At 56.9% G+C, this 20377-nt stretch overlaps 3 protein-coding genes across 5 annotated transcripts; 2 read left to right on the forward strand and 1 right to left on the reverse strand.

The window, feature by feature from the left end:
- Positions 1–96: 96 nt before the first annotated feature.
- Positions 97–8020, reverse strand: Ndor1 (NADPH dependent diflavin oxidoreductase 1). 3 transcript variants are annotated; one of them, XM_003473090.5, is made up of 14 exons: positions 7790–8020; positions 7561–7638; positions 3926–4023; positions 3073–3171; positions 2887–2988; positions 2510–2719; positions 2165–2286; positions 1868–2088; positions 1673–1780; positions 1474–1588; positions 1201–1347; positions 989–1107; positions 819–913; positions 97–732 (listed from the first exon to the last, which is right to left on the reverse strand). In XM_003473090.5, the coding sequence occupies exons 1-14, from the start codon at positions 8018–8020 to the stop codon at positions 588–590; spliced, it is 1890 nt and encodes a 629-aa protein (XP_003473138.2). In that variant the 3' UTR covers positions 97–587. The 3 variants fall into 3 exon arrangements, with proteins under 3 accessions (XP_003473138.2, XP_063100114.1, XP_063100115.1); XM_063244044.1 differs by having other exon boundaries at positions 989–1347; XM_063244045.1 differs by lacking the exon at positions 2510–2719 and having other exon boundaries at positions 989–1347.
- A 198-nt stretch (positions 8021–8218) lies between these two features.
- Positions 8219–9484, forward strand: Tmem203 (transmembrane protein 203). Its single transcript, XM_005005082.4, has one exon. The coding sequence runs from the start codon at positions 8219–8221 to the stop codon at positions 8627–8629; it is 411 nt and encodes a 136-aa protein (XP_005005139.1). The 3' UTR covers positions 8630–9484.
- A 1348-nt stretch (positions 9485–10832) lies between these two features.
- Tprn (taperin) lies at positions 10833–19596 on the forward strand. Its single transcript, XM_003473094.5, has 4 exons — positions 10833–14157; positions 18549–18789; positions 18889–18995; positions 19106–19596. Exons 1-4 carry the CDS (start codon positions 12112–12114, stop codon positions 19166–19168), a joined length of 2457 nt encoding a protein of 818 aa, XP_003473142.3. The 5' UTR covers positions 10833–12111; the 3' UTR covers positions 19169–19596.
- The last annotated feature ends 781 nt before the right edge of the window (positions 19597–20377 follow it).

The raw sequence follows: 20377 nt of genomic DNA on the forward strand, positions 1-20377 counted from the left end.
AGGCAGGAGTGCAGGCGCCCAACCTCCATCCGTGCAGATACTGGGGTGGGGGGCAACCGCCATCTGCAGCACCAGAAGCAGAGACAGATGACACACTTGGGAACAGCTGCCCAGAGGCCACGTTTACTGCCAAGGCTTCTAGGACAGGAGAGGCAGGCTCTGGTCTGGCCTCTTTACACGATTTAGGAGGCTGTGGGAGTCCTGGCAGCCTCTGGTCTGGCCTCTTCACACAATTTAGGAGGCTGTGGGAGTCCTGGCGGCCTCTGGTCTAAGCCTAAACCTGTGGGAGCTATGGACATCTGGGAGCAGCATGGTACCTCAAGCTGCCATAGGAGGTGCTGGGGAATCCCCAGGGCAGATAGCAGTGTCCTGTGCCAGAGTCAGGGACACAGGCAAGGCCAGTGGGGCAGGGCATGGGCAGGGTGGGGTATCCCTAGGGCAACCAGTGGGACAGTGTTAGAGCTGAGGACCCCCAGGGTATGGAAAGGCCTGGGGGTTGAGGTGCTCCTCTACCAAGTGCTTTGCCCTGGACTGACCCATGGGCCCAGGACAGCTATCAGGATGACTGTGGGCTGATGGGCGGTCCCTCAGGCCCAGGTCTCTGCCTGGAAGTGTAGTGTCCGCTGGAGCCTGGCAAGGTAAGTGGCAGCATCAGGTCCGGAGAGCCCACCATGCTCCTGGAAGATGGACATCAGGACCTCCGTGATGTCTGCTGGCATGGACTTGGCGTTGCTAGATGGGCAGGCCACAGATAGTCAGTGCAGTTGTAATCCTGCAGGGCCAGGGCCCCCAAGGCACCCACTTGAGCCTAGGCTCACCCTGCCAGGTAAAAGTAAGCGCCATGGCAGTCCAACAGCTCCCAGACAAGTGGTCCCAGCTCCTGGAGTCGGTGCTGCACGTACACCTTCTGTTCCTGCACGGTGGTGGGGCTGAGTCTGCGGCCCTCCTCCTATCCCCCACCCCCACCCCCACCCTGGAGCACACCCACCTGCTCCCGGGAGAAGGCTGTGACGAGTGTCAAGCAGCCTCTCTTCTCCAGGTCCTGCCATTCAGCCTTCCAGTAGAAATCTTGGTCCCGCCAGCGGCAGCCAAAAAACAGGAAGTTTCCTGGGGAGTGCAGGGTGGCCTCAGGCCGGACAGATGCTGGGGGTCCTGTGGGCCAGCCCCAGAGGTGACCCAGCCTGGGATCCCTGCACTCACTAGTCTGGCCCTGGGCCACACGCTCCTGGATGGCTGCTCGGAAGGGGGCCACGCCGGTACCAGGTCCCACCATGATCACAGGTATGTCTGGGGACTCCGGGAAGGCCAAGCTGCCTGGCCGCACCCACAGAGGCACTCGGATAGGATCTGCCACAGGAGGGAGGTGGCATGAAGGGGCTCAATGGGTCTGGTCAACAGGCCCTGATGTAGGCATGGAGCAGAATGGGAGGGCTGGGCCAGTCCCTGCTGCCTCCTCCTAGCTGCGGGTGTCACCTTGCCCAGGGTCCAGGGAGGCCAGCCAGGAGGAGCAGAGACCCCGGCGGGGCTCCCTGAGGCGGGTCTGATACTGCACCACAGCCATGAGGATCTGCAGCCTGTTAGGATGAACCTGAGGGGACAGTGGGTGCCATGGCTGAGAGGCAACTCCTGCTCAGAGGTGACCCTGCCTGCAAACCCCAGCCCCAGCCCTCACCAGCAGGGATGAGGTGATAGAGAAGGCTCTTGGCCGGATCCGTGGGATGAGGTCCAGCAGGTAGTCTGGGGGGATGGCACCTGCAGAGTGTGGGAAGTCACACAGCACCTGGGCAGAGGACCTTCAGCATGAGTTCATGGCCTATAACTTAGGATCCATTGCCTGCAACCCTATGGCCTCCAGGTTGGTCCTGACCTCCAGGATGGTCCTGCGGGGCCGGCTGCAGTATTCACACAGTAACTCCTGGCCTGTGGCTGAGCTGAGCTCCAGCAGCTTTTCCCGCTCCAGCTCATGTGGGGACAGGCAGGCTAGGAGCTCAAAGAAAGAGCGGCGGGGCACGCTGGCTATGTCCAGGTATCGAGTCACAAGGTGCCACACGGAACAAGGCTGGGGCAGCCCTGGTGGAGAGGACACACCTGCAACGGGAGTTGAGGTGTCATGGCTGGGGCCTCAGTGGGGCCATGGGTGGGTAGATGGCTCCACCCAGCTCACCTGGCTCGCGAGGCTGCAGTGTAAACCACTGATCAGGGTCCAGGCCCAGCACCTGACAGAACTGCTGGACATTGGCAGCTGAGTTGGATGGCTGAATCAGTACCACATCGCCGGCAACAAAGCTGTGTGGGACAATATGGGAGGGATGGCAGGCTGGGGGCAGGGGATGTATGGCGGGGGTGGGGTGGGCTCCCAGGGCAGTGGGGGGATTTGTGAATGAGGTTCTGGCTGCCGAGCTGCCCTCACCCTAGTAGATGCAGACTCTTGAGTCCTGGGTCCACTGTCTGCCCTGGGTCCCTAGGTACCAGGCACCCCATGTGGAAGGGGTCTCAGGCTGGCCCCCACCTGATGCCAGAGCCAGTGATATCAAACTCAATTAGCCGCACGTCCTGGAAGTGTGAGGGGCCCGTGACCCTCTGGTTCATGACCATGGGTGCCAAGAAGGGCTGGGACTCTGATGGGAGCTGAGAAGAGTCCAGACTGGATGTGGCTGACTCCTGGGGGACTGTGCTGGGTGCATCCTGGAAGAGCTGGAGGATGAATGTGGAGGGCAAGCTGCGGGGTGGAAGGATATGAGCATCAGGCCCGGGGGGATGGGCAGCATCCAAGGGCTCTAGGAGTGCTGGCATTAGGCCCTGGGTTCCTTCCTGGTCCCACTTGGAGGACTAGGGCAAGGTCTCTGGCCAGGGTACATGTGCAGACTCCCCAGGGCCCTCACTCACGGGACTCCAGAGGGGATCTCAGGGAGGTCCAGGGGCACCGGGTGCAGGCCCAGCACCTTCTCCCACAGGGTACCCAACCAGGGGTCAATGGCGGCATCGGGCCTAGAGAGAGAACACTGGTTGGCTACTGGCAAATGGCCTACCTACCCCCCACAGCTGTGAGGAAGCCCTGCGGCCCACACTCACCCCAGCTCATGCTGGTCATCAGCAAGGCATGCAGGCAGGAGGGCGCTGCCTCCGAGCTGAAGCAGCCGGCGGTGCAGCTTCTTGGCCACAAAATTGAATCTGCGGAGGTGGAAAGGCTGGGCGGGGCCTGCACTGCAGCCCAGGATGCACCAGGGCCCAGGTCACCAAGAAGCAGCTGGTAAGGGGGGACAGTCCTGCCCTGTTGGTCAGTCCTCACCCTGGTTGGCACCTGGTCACCACTTGGCTAACAGCTTCGAGTTAGGGGGTGTCAGACATCTTCCTAGGCATCAATTTCCCTTTCGTTTATAAAGCAAAGCTGGCCTTTGGATTTCTCACCCTCAGGGCTGCATAGCCCAGGATAGAGACCTCCCAGCAGGACATGACTCAAGGCCACTCCTTTGCCTGTTTTCTATGCCTTCCTCTAGTGACAGAGGATCCTGCTGGGCAGCTAGTGCCTCATAAGATGCCATCTGTACCCTGAACACAAACCCCTTATTTACTAGGCAGTGACACAAAGTGACAGCACGTAGGGACATGGCTGTGTGTTGTGAAAATACCGACACTGTAAACACAGCGGCCAACCTGGCCAGGCAAGGTGTGGCCGTAGGGATGGACAGGCGTAACCTGTCTACCTCGGCCTACTTCCCATGGCACCTTTGGATGCTTTGTACCTGGCAGGGAACAGCAGCAGGCTGGTCTCAGTCAACCTTGGGCACAGGGCGATGTGATGCTGAGGTGCCCTCCCGGCAAGACAAGCATGCCCACCAGAAGCACCCACAGAGGAGGGGCACTGCCCTTGAGAACCACCCCATATGGTCAGTATGTGGAGCCTACACCCATAGTCCTTACTCACTTGGCATAGGAGGAGTCACCGAGGCCCAGCACGGCAAAGTCCAGCTGACAGAGGGAGGTGGCTGGCAGGTTCTTCCGGAATATGAACCTCCAGAAGTTCTGGGTCAGGGGAAGCCTGTGTTAGAGCCCCTGGCTCAGGGCCAGCCCCTCACTGTCTGGGGTGGGGATGTACGGGTCTCAGCACAGGGGCAGACAGGATGGAACCCCCTGGTCAAAGGCCTGAAAGGGCGCCAGGCAGGAGCAGGGTGGCCAGGGCCCAAGTGGCAGAGAGGTGGGTGCTGAGCCTCAGGCCTGCACATGGCAGGTGAGGACTCCTTCCCAGGGCATAGTGCCCACCTGCTCCCTAAGAGCCTGTTACCGAAATGACAAAACTGGCTTTTATTCTATTACAAAGACAAAAACTTGGGAAAATACATAAATTACGAAGGAGAAAAAAAGACACTACTCCAAAGAGGTTGGGAAGCCAATGAGCCTGGCTGACTGTACACCTGCTCCTCAGGTGTACCTGGGCCTGAGGGCCGCCATCTCCCTCATTCTGATTCAGACTCAGCCTGGGCCCTTGGCATGCCTCTGGGCTGGGTGCCATCACTGGAACCCTCTGGTGCAGCTGGCCTCCCTCCTTGCTCCGCCCACTGATCCCTGAGGACCCGCACCTCCATCTACCTGAGCTGCCATTTCCAGACCTAAGAACTGAGCCTTAGGATGCCTGGGATGCATCCCTTTCCACCCATGGAACCAGAAGTTCCCAGCTTAGAGCACTCTTTTCCCACACCTTCCTTGGTAGCACAGAGGCCCTTCCATGATAGGAGGCATCAAGTCACCTCCCTCCTAGAGCCTGGCATGGGCTTTCTGCAGACAAGGACAGACGCAGCAGCAGACACCCTCAGGCCCCATCAGATGAGCAAGGCCATATTGGCACTATCGGTGCCCAGCACTGCCCACTGGCCCTGGGTGGCCTATGCCATTTTGGTACCGTGCTGGCAGCTGGCAAGCCAACCTCTCCTTCTTCTGTGGCCTCATTTCCTGAAGCCCATGGGCTCAGGGAGAAGCCTCTGCCCAGCCTGCTGGAGGCACTAAGCAGGCTCATGGGCAGTGTTGTGGGAGAAGACTGCCTCTAAGGCCCACCCTGCAGTCTTCCGGTTTGGCGACTGCTGCTGTGAAGCCAGCGCCAGTTCTCATGCTGCCTTGCAGTCCCAGCAGCCACCTGGGCATGCTCTTTGTCCCCAAGAGCTAGACCCACAGAGTGTGCCTCAGCAGGTGCCTTCTCAGCATGCCCCTCTCAGACATGTGGCCACATCCCAGGCTGGAGTCACAGCCTTCAATTCTGGGACATTTTGCTACTTTTCTTGATAATTTCCTTCCTGCTATCTTTTTCATTTTGAGGCTCCTAGCATGAGACATTTTGTTTTTTGCAAACATAGGGCTGGGAATGAACACAGGGTCACTGCACTGAGCTAATCCTCCATACATTTAAAAAAAATTTTTTTAATTTGAGACAGTCTCACTAAGTCAGGCTAGGCACAAACTTGCAAGCCCTCTGCCTCAACCTCCCAGATGTGGCATAAGTGTATACAACCATGCCCAGCTGATCTTTGAGCTTTGATCTCTTTTATTTTCACCTTGCTCTTTTTTTTTTTTTTTTTTTTGTACCAGGAATCAAATTCATGACCTCATACCAGGCAGGCACTGTGCCACTGAACTGAATCCCTGGCCTCTATCTTATTCTTTGTTATACCCCTTGGAGAATCTCTCAATCACATCCTCTGATCTTTCAAAGTCCCTCATCTGTGCTGCCAGTCCAGTCCTACTGGACTGCAGCTGCTCAAAGGAGCCTCAGTTCCTGCGGCAGTTAGGAAAGGCAGTTAGCAATACTCTCGTTTTCCTCTGTGAGGTGCCCATCCCTGACATTCTTCCCGACTTTATCCACTTGAGTTTCATCACACCTCAGTGTGAGTCATACCTGGGTGTCACTGGCTGCCCTGACAGCTCTGTGTAATTCACACCCAAGAAGGGTCTCATCCTTTCTCTTCTCCTCAGCTAGCACCTTTCCATTCCATCGCTCACCTCTAGCCTGCACTCCTAGTCACCCACTGTCTGTCCCTCTCTATCTGAGGAGAGCCCCAACTGTGCTCCACGCATCCCCTCCTTTCCTCATTCTTCAATTTTTAGCCTCTTTCTCTCTGTCCTTCCCTTACCAACACTGAACATGCTGAGTCTCTACCATTCTATAAACTTCTTTTGGACTCCTTAGCTCTTTCACAGCCAGAATTTTTAAATATTCAGACATCCTCAGAAGACCTTCCCTACTAACTCTCTGTTCTCAGGTAACTTGGCTTCTCACCCCATGAGCCAGGAAACTACTCTTAACCAACAATCCCAGGGATGACTCCCAGGCTTCATCCTATTTGATTCCATGCAGCTTTGATGGTTGCAGCCCTTTGTGAAACACCCACTTTCCTGTCCCTGACCTTGAGCAAGGTGTGCCCTTCCTCTCCACTCCTAGGCCATGTGCCCGCCCTCTAATTTGATGCAGGCAGGGTCCTTGAGGGAGAGGTTTTTCCTCACACCTTTGGATTTTGGCCCCAAGGTCTTCCTAGAGGTGCATACCTACTCACATCTCTCTTGACATCTTCTGTGCCTGGGCCTTTTCACATCTTCTCTTTTATGTTGCTAGAAATATCTGACCCAGATTCCAAATCACACCACATTCAGATGCCTTCAATTACCAGTTTTGTTGACTCTACCTCCTTAACTTCTCCAGAATGTGTCCACTTTGCCCTTTCTGCCACTACCCTGGCTTAAAGCACTAGCAATTCTTGCCTGGGCTGTAAATCTCTAGTGTCATCTCATCCCCTGCAGAGTGATGGTGGCATTGCCCAAATGTGAGCGTTACTCTGTTTACTTGGTTTCCACAGTGCTTCACTTCCAGTCCACCTGCCTTACTGTGCTTGATCAGGCTCCCTGGATCTTGCTTGGCTTCCTGCCTACACCTCCGGCTCCTTGATGCTCTCCTTAGCCTGGCCATCCTTAACTGCTTTCTCTTTTTCACATAGGTCAGGACATCCTTCTCCTCTGCACAGGCAGCTCTACCTGCCCTACCCAGCCCCCATTCATCACTGGGACTCAGCCTACACTCCTTCCAGAAAGCTCTGAATGAGACCCCAGGTTCCCACAACGTCCAGCAGGTTCCCTAGCAGCAGGCATTTCCTGATACTGTAACTGTCCTTGAGCCCTGATGTTTCTCCTGTACGCTTGTAAGACAGCTGAAAATGTGGCCACTAGGTTCACACCTGGATCCCCAGCACTACACAGTGCCAGGAATACCTGTGTGTTCAAGTTCATCAGAGAATTTAAAAACATTCTCTGAAGGCTACACAGCCTGGAGATACACTACACAAGAGCTACACCAAGTCCTACATACACTGGAAAAACACAAAAAGGGTTAAAATGGAGACCAAGGCTATTTAGTGGCCATTAAGAATTTATTGCTTAGGGAGCCCCAGAGCCCCAAGCTCCACTTGAAGGTATCTGAACCACTTCTAATGTGCCAAGGGCAACGACTTGAAGTGCTTCCTGGACTTTCTGGGCCGTGAAAATAGGGCTAGGACGCAGGGAGCCATATCAAGTCAGCCTTACCTTCATGTTGTCAGGGGGGTCTCCTTGGCCAGTAGTTGCACAAACAAATATCACCAGGGGCTCCCTAATCAGATTCGCCTCAAAGAAAAGACAGAAAAGTAAGAGCTCTGGCTGTCATGAGCAGGATCCCCTCGACACGACCGCCCCTCTTCCCCAAAGTGAGTGGCCACCCTGGAGCCAAGTCTCCTCTTCCCCAGCAGCGACTCCCGCCCAAGCCACCGAGCCTCACCACGGCATACGAATCCAGCTCCTGCACACGGCAACCAAACCGTCGGCGCCGGGCCTCGCGGCCCAACCTCTCCGCCGCATCCTGGGCAGTGCCAGTCTGGCTGCCGAAGAGTACCAGCATCTGAAGGCTCGGCATCACCACGCACCAGTGACCCAGGCCGCAGATCCGCGCGGCCTTCTGCCTTCCGCTGTCGACCGGAAGTGACGTACTCGTTCCGCGCCGGCGGGGCATGGCGTCTGGGCGTGGCAGGCATCCACAGGCGGCCAGTACTGGGTCACCGGCCGGGGCCTGGGGATCGGCGGCACGCCGGGGCAGGCGAGGCCCCTTGTTCACAGCGGTGGCGTGCGCCGGACAGTTCCGCGGGCGGAGAGAGCGCGGCCTCGCTGGGAGCGCGCTCGGCCGGGTCCTGGCCCGCGCCCCACCAGCGCCATGCTCTTCTCACTGCGGGAGCTGGTACAGTGGCTGGGCTTCGCCACCTTTGAGATCTTCGTGCACCTGCTGGCCCTTTTGGTGTTCTCCGTGCTGCTGGCACTGCGCGTAGACGGCCTGGCCCCAGGCCTTTCCTGGTGGAATGTGTTCGTGCCCTTCTTCGCCGCCGACGGGCTCAGCACCTACTTCACCACCATCGTGTCTGTGCGCCTCTTCCAAGACGGGGAGAAGCGGCTGGCTGTGCTGCGTCTCTTCTGGGTGCTCACTGTTCTTAGCCTCAAGTTCGTCTTTGAGATGCTGCTGTGCCAGAAGCTGGTAGAGCAGACTCGAGAACTCTGGTTTGGCCTGATCACATCTCCAGTCTTCATTCTCCTGCAGTTGCTCATGATCCGTGCCTGTCGCGTCAACTAGCTTTGGGCGGGGGCCAGAGAGCTCGCACTGTACAGCTAGAGTGCTGGTCCTGGACCTGCGGCCCTGCTTGAGCCATATGGAGGAGAGGTTTTGGTCTGAAGGCAGCGCCTGCTTGTGTCCGGCTGAGTATCCAGTTTTCCTATGCCAGTCGTCTGAGATTTTTCATCAGGACTAAACAGAGCAGCCTTGATTCCTGAAATATTTCCTGTTATTCATGCTTTGAGTAGTTAATCCTGAACTGAGATCTTGGGAAGAGTCCCAGGCCATTTGGAAACTGCTTTGGAAATTGAATGTGTTGGGCTTTGAGCATTTTCTGTGGATCCCTTACAAAAGTAGCAAAGCTGGTCTTCGGAATTTTGTCCAATCAGCAGCAGTAACCTAAGAGCTCATTGCTCCATCTATCTGAACTATATATAGCTCCTTAGATGGTTGAGCTCTGCAATGCTTCTATCTTCTCCCCTGTGTTATGGGAGAAAATAGCCCTTTCTTCCTCTAAGGCAAAGACAGGAAAGTGTTAAATAAGAGAATGAATGGGATCCTGTCTGGATATCTGCCACCTGAGAAGAGAACTCAACTGTCAAGGCATTGCTTAGCATTCTGTTGTGCCAGATTACAGTTTCATGGACTTTTCCACCACCTTGTGGCCAGCACCATTAGCACAACTGAGACAGATTTAGGACTCCTCAGGGTATCAAAGATAACAACAGGTGTTCCAATGGTGGATATGGAGAACTGCAGATGGGAGCTTGTGAGTGGCCCAGGTTTGTTGGCCTGAGGTCTTTGGTTTGATGTGTCAGGTGCCAAATGAGAACATTTGCTAAGATGAAAATAAAATAAGAGAATGTTTTCTTGAAAGGTGTTGAAAGGTGTTGCTTGTACCTTTCAAGCCTTGGATGAGACACATGCTGAGATGGTCCCTCCTATGTGTAGTAACTGGTTACAGAGTTGATGTAGGTGGACCAGAAAGTGTTGCTGGAGCACAGTGAGTGGTAGAGGACTACTTTGGGAGAATCTGCTTTGAGAAATGGGTAACTCCACCTCCCAGGTTGAGGACAGACAATTGAGTCTGGAGTTGAGGACTTATGGAGTGGCACTTGTGACACTAGAGCTTTTGGCTTCTTGCCAGCATGTGGTCATTAATGGGCTTCAGTGGTACCCTATAAAGCACGAAACAATGACCTAAAGCCAGTTTTTGTAAACGCCTCAAGCTAAAGATGGCTTTTACATTTTTTTCCCTCAGTACTGGGAATTGAACCCAGGGGTACTCTACCAGTGAGCTACATACCCGTTCCTTTTTTTTCTTTTGAGACAAAGGTGCTCAGGCTGATTGGCCTCAAATTTGCGATCCTGCTACTTCAGCCTCTTGAGTAGCTGGGATTACAGCCATGGCACTCAGCTAAATTTTATTTTTATAAGGTTAAAGGCTATGGGTAGACACAGTGAAACATCCACAATCTCAGCTCCTTGGGAAGCTGAACTGGGAAGGTTGTGTTGTAAATTTTATCCTAATCTGGGCAATTTAGCAAGATCCTGTCTTAAAATGAAAGAGATTAAAAGGTCTGAGTACATAGCTCAGTGTGAAGGTCCTGGGTTCAATCACTAGTACAAGCAGTAAATCAGTAAGTAAACAAACCCACCCAAGTGGCTGTAAAAAAAACCCCACAAACAAAAGAAAACATGAACATGTGACTGAGAGCAAGTGTGTCCTGCAGAGTACAAAGTCTCTCAGTCTCAGCAGAATCATCCTCTAGTGTGGGTGTAGGGAAGAATGTCCTAAAGATCTCAGATCTTTTGAAGTGACTAATACCAGTATTACTTCACTTGTGACAATCAAGTTTTTCTCAACAGTGCTAAGTCCCCTAGAAAACAAAACTGTTAAACATTTACTGTCTAGCCATTTGTAGAACAGGTGTGCTGCCCTTCTAGCAGCCTGACTAACAATATGGCTTTCATTGTAATGTTATGTTTAGATTTTGTTTTGTCTTGCCAATTTGGAATTCAACACTCTGGTTTGTGTAGAAGTGATGAACATAAAAAGTTTCCTTTGAAAGAATTTAATTTAAAAAAATTTCCTTTGAAGGGCCAGGAATATAGCTCAGCACACAGCACCTGCCTGACAAGGGTGAGGTCAAGAGTTTGATTCCCGGAACCAAAAAAAAAAAAAAAGTTTTCTTTGGAAAGTTACTAGAGAAGGGCTTCTGGAAGACTGAGATCCAGTTCATTTTCTTCAGTGTAATGAGTCAGCAAGGATTAGACAGAATTAAGGCAGTGATAGTTACAGACTGCTGTGGGATATAGAGGCCAAGAAGGGTACTCCCAAGCCAAAACCTGCTGTGTATATATATATTTTTTTAACCTGCTGTGTATTTGCAGAGACCCAGGTGCCCTTGAGCTGAGTCTCTGGAAGGCCTGAGGTCTGAGAAGAGTAGTTTGGGCACCTAACAGGCTGCAGGACAAGTACGGGAAGATTACGGGGATGCCTGTGTTGTGGCCTCTATTTCCTGTTCTCATGGATCTAATCAATTTCTTTATTTTCCCTGCGCTGGAAGAAAAAATGTGAGCACTGTGCAGGTTCCCTCAGAGAAGAAACCCTGGGCTTTGTTTGTTTTTTGACACAGGGTCTCACTGTGTAGTTCAGGTTCCCCTTCAACTTATTTTGTAGCCCAGGCTGGCCTCAAACTCACAGCAATCCTCCTGCCTCAGGCTCCCTGGTATTACAGGGGTGCACAACCATGCCTGGAGTGACCCTGGGTTTAAAACCTGCCAGCCTGCTGGGAGGCTGTGCCTTCAGGGTCAGTGGCACTCCCCACCCGGTTTGGGGATGGGTGGAGTTCAAGAGTCCCAGTAGCCTGACAGCGAAGTGGAAGGCTCGGTCCAGGGTCTGGCAATCGGACCCACACTTCCTCCTGTTCGAATGCAGTCCAAGACTCTGCCTCCACGTTTCCTTGCGGTGCGGTCCTTTGAGGGCAGATGTCGAAGGTGGGTCACTGGTAGCTGGGTGTGCGCCAGAAGCTCACTCACAAGTATGGGAGCTGAACAAAAACCTGGTCTCAGGGAAACTTTCCTCATGACGGGGCTCAGAAGCGGCTTTTCTATTTCCCAAGGACCCCTGCATTCCCTGCCCGAAGGTGTTTGGGGACTCAGGTGGGAGCACGGTTTGGGTCCGAAGTGTGAATCTGGTGTCGCCTGCCCCAAACCCACGGGAGCGAGGATACCTTCAGCGCCACAGAGGCATAGCGACAAAAAAGTGCCTCTTCGCCAAGGTCACCTAAGCGGCTGGACCCAGGGGTCTGCCGGGATCGTGCCAGGCTCCTCCCCTCGGGCGGTCCCGAACCTAGATCGAAAAGGCGGAAATGGGCACCCGGAGAGTTGCGCGAGGCCGGAGGCGTGTCTGAGTCCTTCCCCAATAGGAAGTCGGTCTGCGCTGGGCGTGGCCCAATGACCTCAGGAGGGCGGAACCCAGGCGAGGTCCTCCAATCGATATGTCCACAGACCTCCACCTACTGCATAGGTGGGGCGGCGCCCGAGCGCTCTCGCCCAATGGGCGGTGGCTCAAGGGGGCGTGGCGCGGGGCGAAGGCCGGCTTGGCCATTGACCGACGCCGCTGGCCTTGCGGTCCGAGCAGTCCTGTCGGCGGCCGCGTCCGCAGCATGGCCGGCCTGGCGCGGCCAGGCTCGGGCACTCGCGCCGCGATGCCCGCCTGGAAGCGTGAGATCCTGGAGCGCAGGCGGGCAAAGCTGGCCGCCCTGGGCGCGGGCTCGGCCCCCTGCGCAACCCCCGAAGGCTCGGCGGAGCCGCTGGTGCTGGCTGAGAGCCTGGGCCCGCTACGTGAGAACCCGTTCATGCGGCTTGAATCGGAGCGGCGGCGCGGGCCGCGCCCGGCGCAGCCGCTGCTGGAGCTGTACTGCCGCGTGCCGGGCGTGCGCACCATCCGCGCCGACAACATCCTCATCATCGAGTCGGCACCCGGCTTCCCGCCCACCGCGCAGCCCGCCGCCGGCATCCGCGCCGCCGAAGTGCTCGTGTTCGAGGCGCCGCCACCCGGCCGTGTCAGCCGCCTGCTGGAGAAGTTCGACCCGACTGCCGCGCCGCGCCGCCGCGGCAGCCCCGAGCGCGCCCGGCCCGCGCCGCCTCCACCGCCGACCCCTGGCCTGCGCGTGTCCGCCTCCCGGCCCGCTGCGCTCCCGGATCCGTCCCCCGCACTCCCCGCGCCAGCTTCACCCCCTAGTCCGCCGCCCTTGCCTCCCGCTTCCCGCGCCAGCCAGCGCAACGCCTCCTGTGATGTCCGGCGTCCCGGAGGCGGAACCGGCCTCGGGGCCCGGCGCAGTGACTTCCTGCAGAAGACCAGCAGCAACTCCTTCACCGTCCATCCCCGGGGCGTGCCTCGCAGCGCCGGCGCGCGCCCAGTCCCCAACGGGACCGCCGCCCCCGATCCCGGAGTCAGCCCTGCCAACAGGATCGCGGCCTCCGCAGCCGTGCCGGGCGAATGGAAGTCCCAATGGAAGCCAAAGGTGGAGTCCGGGGAGCCCCCCCTCCGCCCGCCCCCCAGTCCCGGGGCCTCGAGTGCCACTCCAGCTGCGTCCCCTGTCTTCCCAGCCCACGTGCCCAGCCCTGCTAGTGCCACTCCAAACCAGCGCCAGTGGGTCTCCTCCGCCACCAGCGCCAACGACTCCTTTGAGATAAAGCCCATCCCCAAGCCAGACATGGACACCATCCCTTTGGGAAATCCCCAGGCCCGTGCCCTGGCTTCGCTCCGTGCAAACTCACGAAACTCCTTCATGTTCATCCCCAAGTGGAAAGTCTCTGAAGCCCCTCCTCCCGAAGGGAGGCAGTCTGTGCAGCTGCCAAAGGGAGCAGCGGCCTCTCAAAGCCAGGAGCTTGGGGCCCAACCAACACCTGGAGAGGATGATGCATCTGCTCTGGGGAGGAGCCCGTTGGGGGTAGAGGGGCAATGGGGTGTAGATGCCGGCTGTCCACAGCCAGCCACTGCCCTCACAGACCTGGCTGTTAAGTGGCAGAGGCCATCCTCGCCACCCCCTTTCCTCCCAGTTACTGCTGAAGTTGAGCCTGCTGAGGGCTTGGGAGTTCCCAGCTTGGGCAAGAATGTCCAGGAGCCTGGGAGGCCAGGACTGCCTGTCACCTTCATTGATGAAGTGGACTCGGAGGTGGAGGCCCCCCAAGAAGCCAAACTGCCCTGCTCAGGGCCTGGTTTGCCTCCCCAGTATCACCCGCAGCCTGTCCAGCCCAGGCACATCTCAGAGCTTCAGCACCGGGGCAGTAACACATTCACGGTGGTGCCCAAGAGGAAGCCGGGGTCCCTCCAGGAGCTACACTTCAGTCACACCAATGGGGAGCCCCAACCACAGGATGGTGAGGAAGAACAGCCCAATAGCCCCTTGGGGTCCCAGACTGCCTTGAAGATCACGTTGAAGAAGCGCTACCCCACTGTGCATGAGATTGAGGTGATTGGTGGCTACCTGGCCCTGCAGAAGTCCTGTCTCCTCAAAGCTGGTTCTTCGAGAAAGAAGGTCAGTGTGAGGAGGGAGGTAGTTGGAGCCTCCTGCTGGCTGGAGTGAATGGAGTGGCAGGTGCAGGAGCTGTGGGTAGTTGTAGCCTTGTTCCCGGGATGCCTAACTTGACAGCGGAGGGTTTCTGCAGTGACCAGAGAACTAGGCTATTTGTTCTATGCCAGGATCAAGCTCTGCTGGAGCCCTGGGGCCTGGGGATGTGGCCCCACTATGTACCTCACAGAGTTAGGGAGCAGCCAGGCAGTGCCAGCCTACTGCTGGTTCTTATGGTATCAGTTGGAATTAGCTGGGAAGGCCAGAATCCTTGTGGGTCCAGCTGGAAGGAGCAATCTGGGCCTGTTGACCCTCTCCTGGTCTGGCTTGTGCAGGTGGCTGGGGTCAGAGGGGCTTGGGGGTAGGATAGGAGGCCAGTGGCATAGTTCAGGTGACCCCTACCCTGAGGCAGACTCCCGCCCCACCTTCAGGCACTTGCAGCATAGCTCATCAGGCAGTTCTAGAGCTCCCCTCAGCAGGCCCTGGCTATGTGCAAATGTGGAGGGCACTGTGGTGTGGGCCAAGCCTGGTCAGGAGGGACCCTGGACTGACAATGCCTCCTGGCTAGAGGCTCCAGCCAGAGGCCCCATGAGCCACATACTTCCTGGCCAGCCCTGGCCAGCAACCTAGAACCCTCTGGGCACAGGGAAAGCGTTCTTCAGATTCTTCCTTGTTGCTCCTGGACTTGTGCTTGTCCTTGGGGCAAATTCCAAGGCCAGCCCTAAATGACTCCCGTCAGCTGCTGAAGAGGCAAGTGCCTTTCCTTGTAGCCTCTTTGGTACCTGTGGCACACCTCTGAGCCCACTTGTTGAGGATCCCTCCAGCCATCTCTTCCCCTGTCAAAGTTTTCTTGGGGAGGCAGGGTAGTGACTATGCCTGGTGGCTCTGTTCTCTCCTCTTTGATGCTTCTTCCCTCTTCTTGCTTCCTGCTCCATCCTGCCCGCACTATCTTCCTTATTCAGGTAGAGACATTGGCCTCCTGCTGGCTCCATCTGCCTTGGTGGGCCTCCCTGATGACCTGCACAGGGGCCTTAACCTTTCCTTAGCCAGTCCTCCAGTTCCTCTCTCCCTTTTGTCTCCTCTCTGTTTCCTGATCCTGGCCTTGGCTAGTCTAGGAGGCAGCCCGTCCCCATGGCAGTGCACTTCATGTAGATGAGGAGACGAGGGCTTATGTGGTCATGGAGTGTGTCAGGCTGGAGTTGAATTCCTGTCTCTGGAGCCCTGCTTCTAACCTGGCTTGCCCACCCACCATCAACCTGGCTTCTCTTGAGACGTGAGGGCTGTTGCTGAGAGTCTGGTCATCCTGCCTCCCACAAGGAAGGGACAGAGCAGTTGGGTCACTTGTAGCTGGATTAGAATGAGAAGGACAGGGTAGGGCCCAAGCACAAAAGGAACAGAAGGAGTAGTGGGAGGCAAGACCTAGATGGAGAAGCGAGCCCTGGCTTGGCAGCTTGCCCTGGTGTCTGTGCCAGCCTGAGGGGTCGGGGGTCCAGATGGAGGATGCCTGAAACAGCCAAGCAGCCTGGGCAGGGGCCTGCCGGAGTAGCACACAGCCTGCTGGTCCTGATGTCCTGCCTGTGTGTGCACCAGCTGCCCTGCCCAGCGAGAGCTGGGTGCCTGCTGAGTGAGGGTGGGCCTGAGACTCCCTGCCTCTTGAGCATGGCACAAAGTAGGGCACCATTAGTCCATTCCTGCTGTATCCCTCCTGCTGCAGCCCTTGCTGTGAAGTCCCAGGATGAGGTCCCAGGGTGACCCCCTGGCTGCTCCGACCAGCTTGTGATCGGGTCACTGCTTCTTTTCCTTCCCCTTTGGGAAGTTGGGTAGACTGGGCCCATGGCTCCCTTGGGTACCCCTGTAGCTGGCTGTACCCGGGGAAGTGTGGGGAGGGGCTGATGGTTTTCTCAGGGTGCAGGTAAGGGACAGCTCAGGAGAGGGTATCACATCCCTCTGTGCCCTTGGAGGACTACAGCCCTGCTCTAGATTGGGGGCTGCCTTCCCAACTTGTGTTCTGGGAGGCCGCCTGGCAGGGCATAGGAGCCAGGTGCCCTGCCCCTCTCCATACCAGGCTTTGGGCTGACTGCTATAGGTTGCTGCAGCCCCACCCCCACACCACTTCCTTGCAGGTGAGTTGTCCTGCCCTCCTTGCACTGCTCCCGTGGGATTGGGCACTGTCTGCCTCTCTTCTTTGTGGCGCGCCACCTGGCCTGGCTCCTGCTTGTCTGGCTGCTTCTTCCCCTGCCCACTTCCTATTCCTCTGCCCAGAGCTTGCCCATGTACCCAAGGCTCAGTTCTCAACACTTGGAGCTGCCACTCTCCTCAGCAGAGTTTCTACCCTAACTTCTGTGGCCCCCTCCTGTCTGCAGACCTAAGGGCCACTACCTCCTGCCACTCAGCAGCTGGGCTCGTAGGCCCCCCCCACTTCCCTCCCTGTCAAGTGATGCCCAGGCTCCTCCCCCACCCTTCCCACAGATGCCCCCATGGTCTTTCTGGAGCCAGGGACCCCAGGAATGGTGTAGCCCCTGCTCTAGCCAGTGTGCTTCAGGGATCAAGCAGCTGTGCCCATCCCAGCTGGGCAGGTGTGGTCTTGTGCTGTGTCACTCATGGAAACTTTGAGTGGGGGATGGAAAACAGCAGGTGGCAAGACAGGCTGAGCCCAGCTACCTGGCCCTGAGACCAGGGTAGACACCCTTCAGTAACCCAAGCTGGACATGCACAGGCAGGGAGGTCTTCAGGAAAACAAAAAGGCTCTGTGAAAGTCTAGGCTCTACTGCCACCTTCCCGCATGCTTGGTGCAACGGGCAAAGTCCCCTGGAGGCTAGTGACTAGCCTGTACAACCCCGATCCTTGACCACACACACACCCATTCCATCAGGGGTCTGGAGGCTGTGCCTCACTGCAGTAGCATGAGTCACACAGTGTCCTGTGACCTACTGACCTGGGCTCTGAGGGGGAGGGGACAAGGGTGGCAGCTGGGACAGATGGCCCATGAGCAACACCCCTCACCCAGCCTGGTTGTGCCAGGCTCCATGCCCACGTGTGCCCAGTCCCCTCGGCTTCCTGCACAGAGCTGGTCATGTGGACTAATGAGGGCACACTAATCCGCCTAGCCCTTGGCAGCTGGTCCTTCCTGTGAGCTTGGTGAGGGGGGATGGGCTGAGATCAGCAGGAATAGCACCATGGGGCTTGCCAGTTCCTTCCTGCTCAGAATCCTCCTGGGTATCTAGAAGGACTAGGTGACACCATCCCTAAGCTGCCTGGAGCAGCTGCATCCCTGTAGGCACTGGCAGTCCCTCCACCATTCTGGCCCCTGCCCTGCCTGGCTTCCCATGGGACCACAGCTGGAGGACCAGGTGGCCGTGCTAGAAGGCAGGACAGGGCAAGGGACAGTGGTGTACCTTTCTATGCCAAGCAGCCTCACCATCTGCCCATCTATGCAGAAAGCCCAGCTATAGGACCAAATGCTGTATCTCAGAATGGGGACTACAGGTGATCAGGTACCGCACAGCCCCTCCCTGGTGGGGAACATCATGGCCCTCACTGTGGGCAGGGACATGGGGCAGGAATATGTCCCTTTCATGCTAGTGACTTGCTCCTGTGGGCCATGGCCTGTGCTAGGCTCCTTGGTGCCCTGTTCTACCTTAGCTGCCTTGGGTAGACCTAGCTCTCCTGCCAGGCCACATTCTCCTGCTGCACATGGGCTGCCCTGGTTCTCTGCCTGGGGCCACTCCTGCCTCAGCTCCTTCCAGGGAGGCAGGGGAACTTGAGCTGGCTGTTGGTGTCCTGTGCCCAGGAGTTTAATATTTCGAGCCCCGGCAGAGCTGTTCCCATCTGCCACAGGTGGTGGCTGCTCATATTCATTACCGACCTGCTATGCCTGGGCTGAAAATGTTGAGCAGGCAGTGGGTGCTTGCTCCTGTGGGCAGCCCAGCCTCAGCATGGCCTGGCCTCTAGCTCACCCCTCCAGCCCAGGTCGAAGGAAAGGATCCTGAGTGAGGGCACCCACAGTTCCCCGGTCCTGCCTGCCGTAGGAAGGGAAGACTCGCTTGGATGCAGGTGCTGAGTGGGCAGCAGGGCTGGGATCGATCAGCCTGTGAAAGCAGTCATCGTGCATGGGGGTGCCTTTCGAGGCACCTGCCCCCTAAAGCCCCTGGCAGAGTACTGACTCCTACTTGGAAAGACAGAACATGAATCTGTCTTTAGGAGCTATGGTATCATGGTGAGAGGGAGGATGGGTGGTCCAGGCCTCCAGGTGGAGGAATCTCCTCCCCCACGCAGGGCCCTGGGAGCTGAAGGTGCCCCTCAGCACCCAGGTACCCAGGTGGCCAGGGGGCCTGTGCCAGATGTGCTTCTCTCCCCAGATGAAGATCTCCTTCAATGACAAGAGCCTGCAGACCACCTTTGAGTACCCCTCCGAGAGCTCCCTGGTGCAGGAGGAGGAGGTGGATGCTGAGGACGAGGAGGAGGAAGGTGAGGAAGGAGAAGAAGAGGAAGAGGAGGAAGGTCCCAGCACTGAGAAGCCCTTTTCCCTCTTCCTGCCCCGGGCCACTTTCGTGAGCAGTGTAGCACCCGAGAGCTCCCGGCTTCTGGATGGCAAGTCAGGTGAGTACCCACCTGCTGGCATGGGTGGTTGAGGATGGATAGAGCTGTGCCACTCATCCACTTGTCCACATGTCCCTGCGTGTGTTCCTTGGCCCACAGGCCTGTCCAGCTACACTCCCAAGCATTCCATGGCCTTCAGCAAGTGGCAGGAACAGACCCCAGTGCAGGCCCCAAGTGAGGTGGAGCTCCCGCCGAAGGAGGTCATGGTGAGTCCGGCAGACCAAGGCCAGACACCCACAGCCTCAGGGCCATCTGGTGGGGGTGGGGGTCGTGATGCCTGGACAAGACTTAGTGGCTGCATTCTGTCTCTTCTCAGCTCACACCTGCCAGTCAGAATGACCTCTCAGACTTCCGAAGCGAACCAGCCCTTTATTTCTGATCCTCAGTTGTGCCCAGGAGCTGGGAAGTACCCAGAAGTTTTGCCTGTATTCTGCACCCTCTTCTTTCCCATGGCTGGGATGCGCTGACCTGGGAAACAGTCCTATTAGGGCCACGTCTCTCTCCAGGTTAAGGGCTCCAAGAATGGTGACAGGTGGTGGTGGGGCCAGTGGCAAGGGCCAGGTCCCACTGGATGGTGGCACAACCGTGACCAGGAGTTCCGGGATGCCCTCTGTCCTACTGCCAAGCTGGCTCCCAGCCCCCCCCCCTGCTGTGCCCAGCACTGTCAGGCACGTCCAGGATGAGGAACTACTGTTATTTGCAGGACTCCAGGCCCTCACCCTCAGCTCACATTCCCTACTTTTCTCACTGATGGCAGCTTTTTCTTGCCTCTGATGTCAGACTCAATAAACAGCACTAGACAAGGCCGCCTCTGCTTCCCATTTAGTCCTCTGCCTGAGAATGAAAGGGACCCCATGGGCACCTATGTCCATGGGGAAGGTACTAGGTGGCCCAAGTCTGGTACCCGTGCACCTGGAAGTCTAGCCTCTTGAAATCTCATGGCCTGTTTCTGCTTTCTAGGTCCCCCAGTCCCAGCTGCACACTGGGTGACAGCTGGCTTGCAGTCTGGAGTCTGGGACACTGTAACCCAAAGGGAGAGGGTATTGTTGCTGTTGGTTTGAGGAGGCTTTCCTGAGAACCCACTGCCTGGGTAGGGCAGAATGGGTGCTGCACAGGAGTAGGGTGGGGGCCTTGGGGACCCAGCCTCTTGTTCGACTTGGAAGCCTCCAACCCATAAGCCTCCAGCAAGCTTGTGCCAATGGATGGCTCCTGACAGACCTGGTTGGAGTGCTCTCCTTGAAATAGGCTCTCAGCTGCCTGGACAGGCACAGTGCAGAGGTGGGGTAGTCTAAGGACCAATGGCAAAACATACTCAGGTGTCCAACGCAAGCACCTGTCTTTATCCTGGAGAGTGTGTCCAGTAAGAGACACTGCCTGATGTCTTCTGAGGAACCTCAGGTGGTTTCCCAGGACGGGTGGGCTAGCTTGCTCTGGACCGGTTAGCTTGGCATATGCTTCCCAGCCAGCCCCTGGGTACCTGGGCAGGAATGGCTCACAGCAGGATGGGATGGGCCACACCTCATGTGTGGCTGGCAGGAAGGCGGACATTAGATCCTGGCAGCAATGATGGTGTTTTAGGCCAAGCAGA

This window comes from Cavia porcellus, unplaced genomic scaffold, assembly GCF_034190915.1.
Source record: "Cavia porcellus strain 051 isolate PalLab524CR breed Dunkin Hartley unplaced genomic scaffold, mCavPor4.1 scaffold_49, whole genome shotgun sequence".
NCBI classification, from domain to species: domain Eukaryota; kingdom Metazoa; phylum Chordata; class Mammalia; order Rodentia; family Caviidae; genus Cavia; species Cavia porcellus.

Bases quoted from the DNA above. Each gene is read 5' to 3' on its own strand.
- Ndor1 (XM_063244044.1), bottom strand. From the start codon at position 8,020: ATGCCCCGCCGGCGCGGAACGAGTACGTCACTTCCGGTCGACAGCGGA. The intron at 2,287-2,509 runs GTGGGGGCCAGC...TGTCCCACACAG, and splicing joins ATCACTGGCTCTGGCATCAG to CTTTGTTGCCGGCGATGTGG. The intron at 733-818 runs GTGAGCCTAGGC...CTGCCCATCTAG, and splicing joins GCTTACTTTTACCTGGCAGG to CAACGCCAAGTCCATGCCAG.
- Tmem203 (XM_005005082.4), top strand. From the start codon at position 8,219: ATGCTCTTCTCACTGCGGGAGCTGGTACAGTGGCTGGGCTTCGCCACC.
- Tprn (XM_003473094.5), top strand. From the start codon at position 12,112: ATGTCCACAGACCTCCACCTACTGCATAGGTGGGGCGGCGCCCGAGCG. The intron at 14,158-18,548 runs GTCAGTGTGAGG...TTCTCTCCCCAG, and splicing joins CTGGTTCTTCGAGAAAGAAG to ATGAAGATCTCCTTCAATGA. The intron at 18,996-19,105 runs GTGAGTCCGGCA...GTCTCTTCTCAG, and splicing joins TCCCGCCGAAGGAGGTCATG to CTCACACCTGCCAGTCAGAA.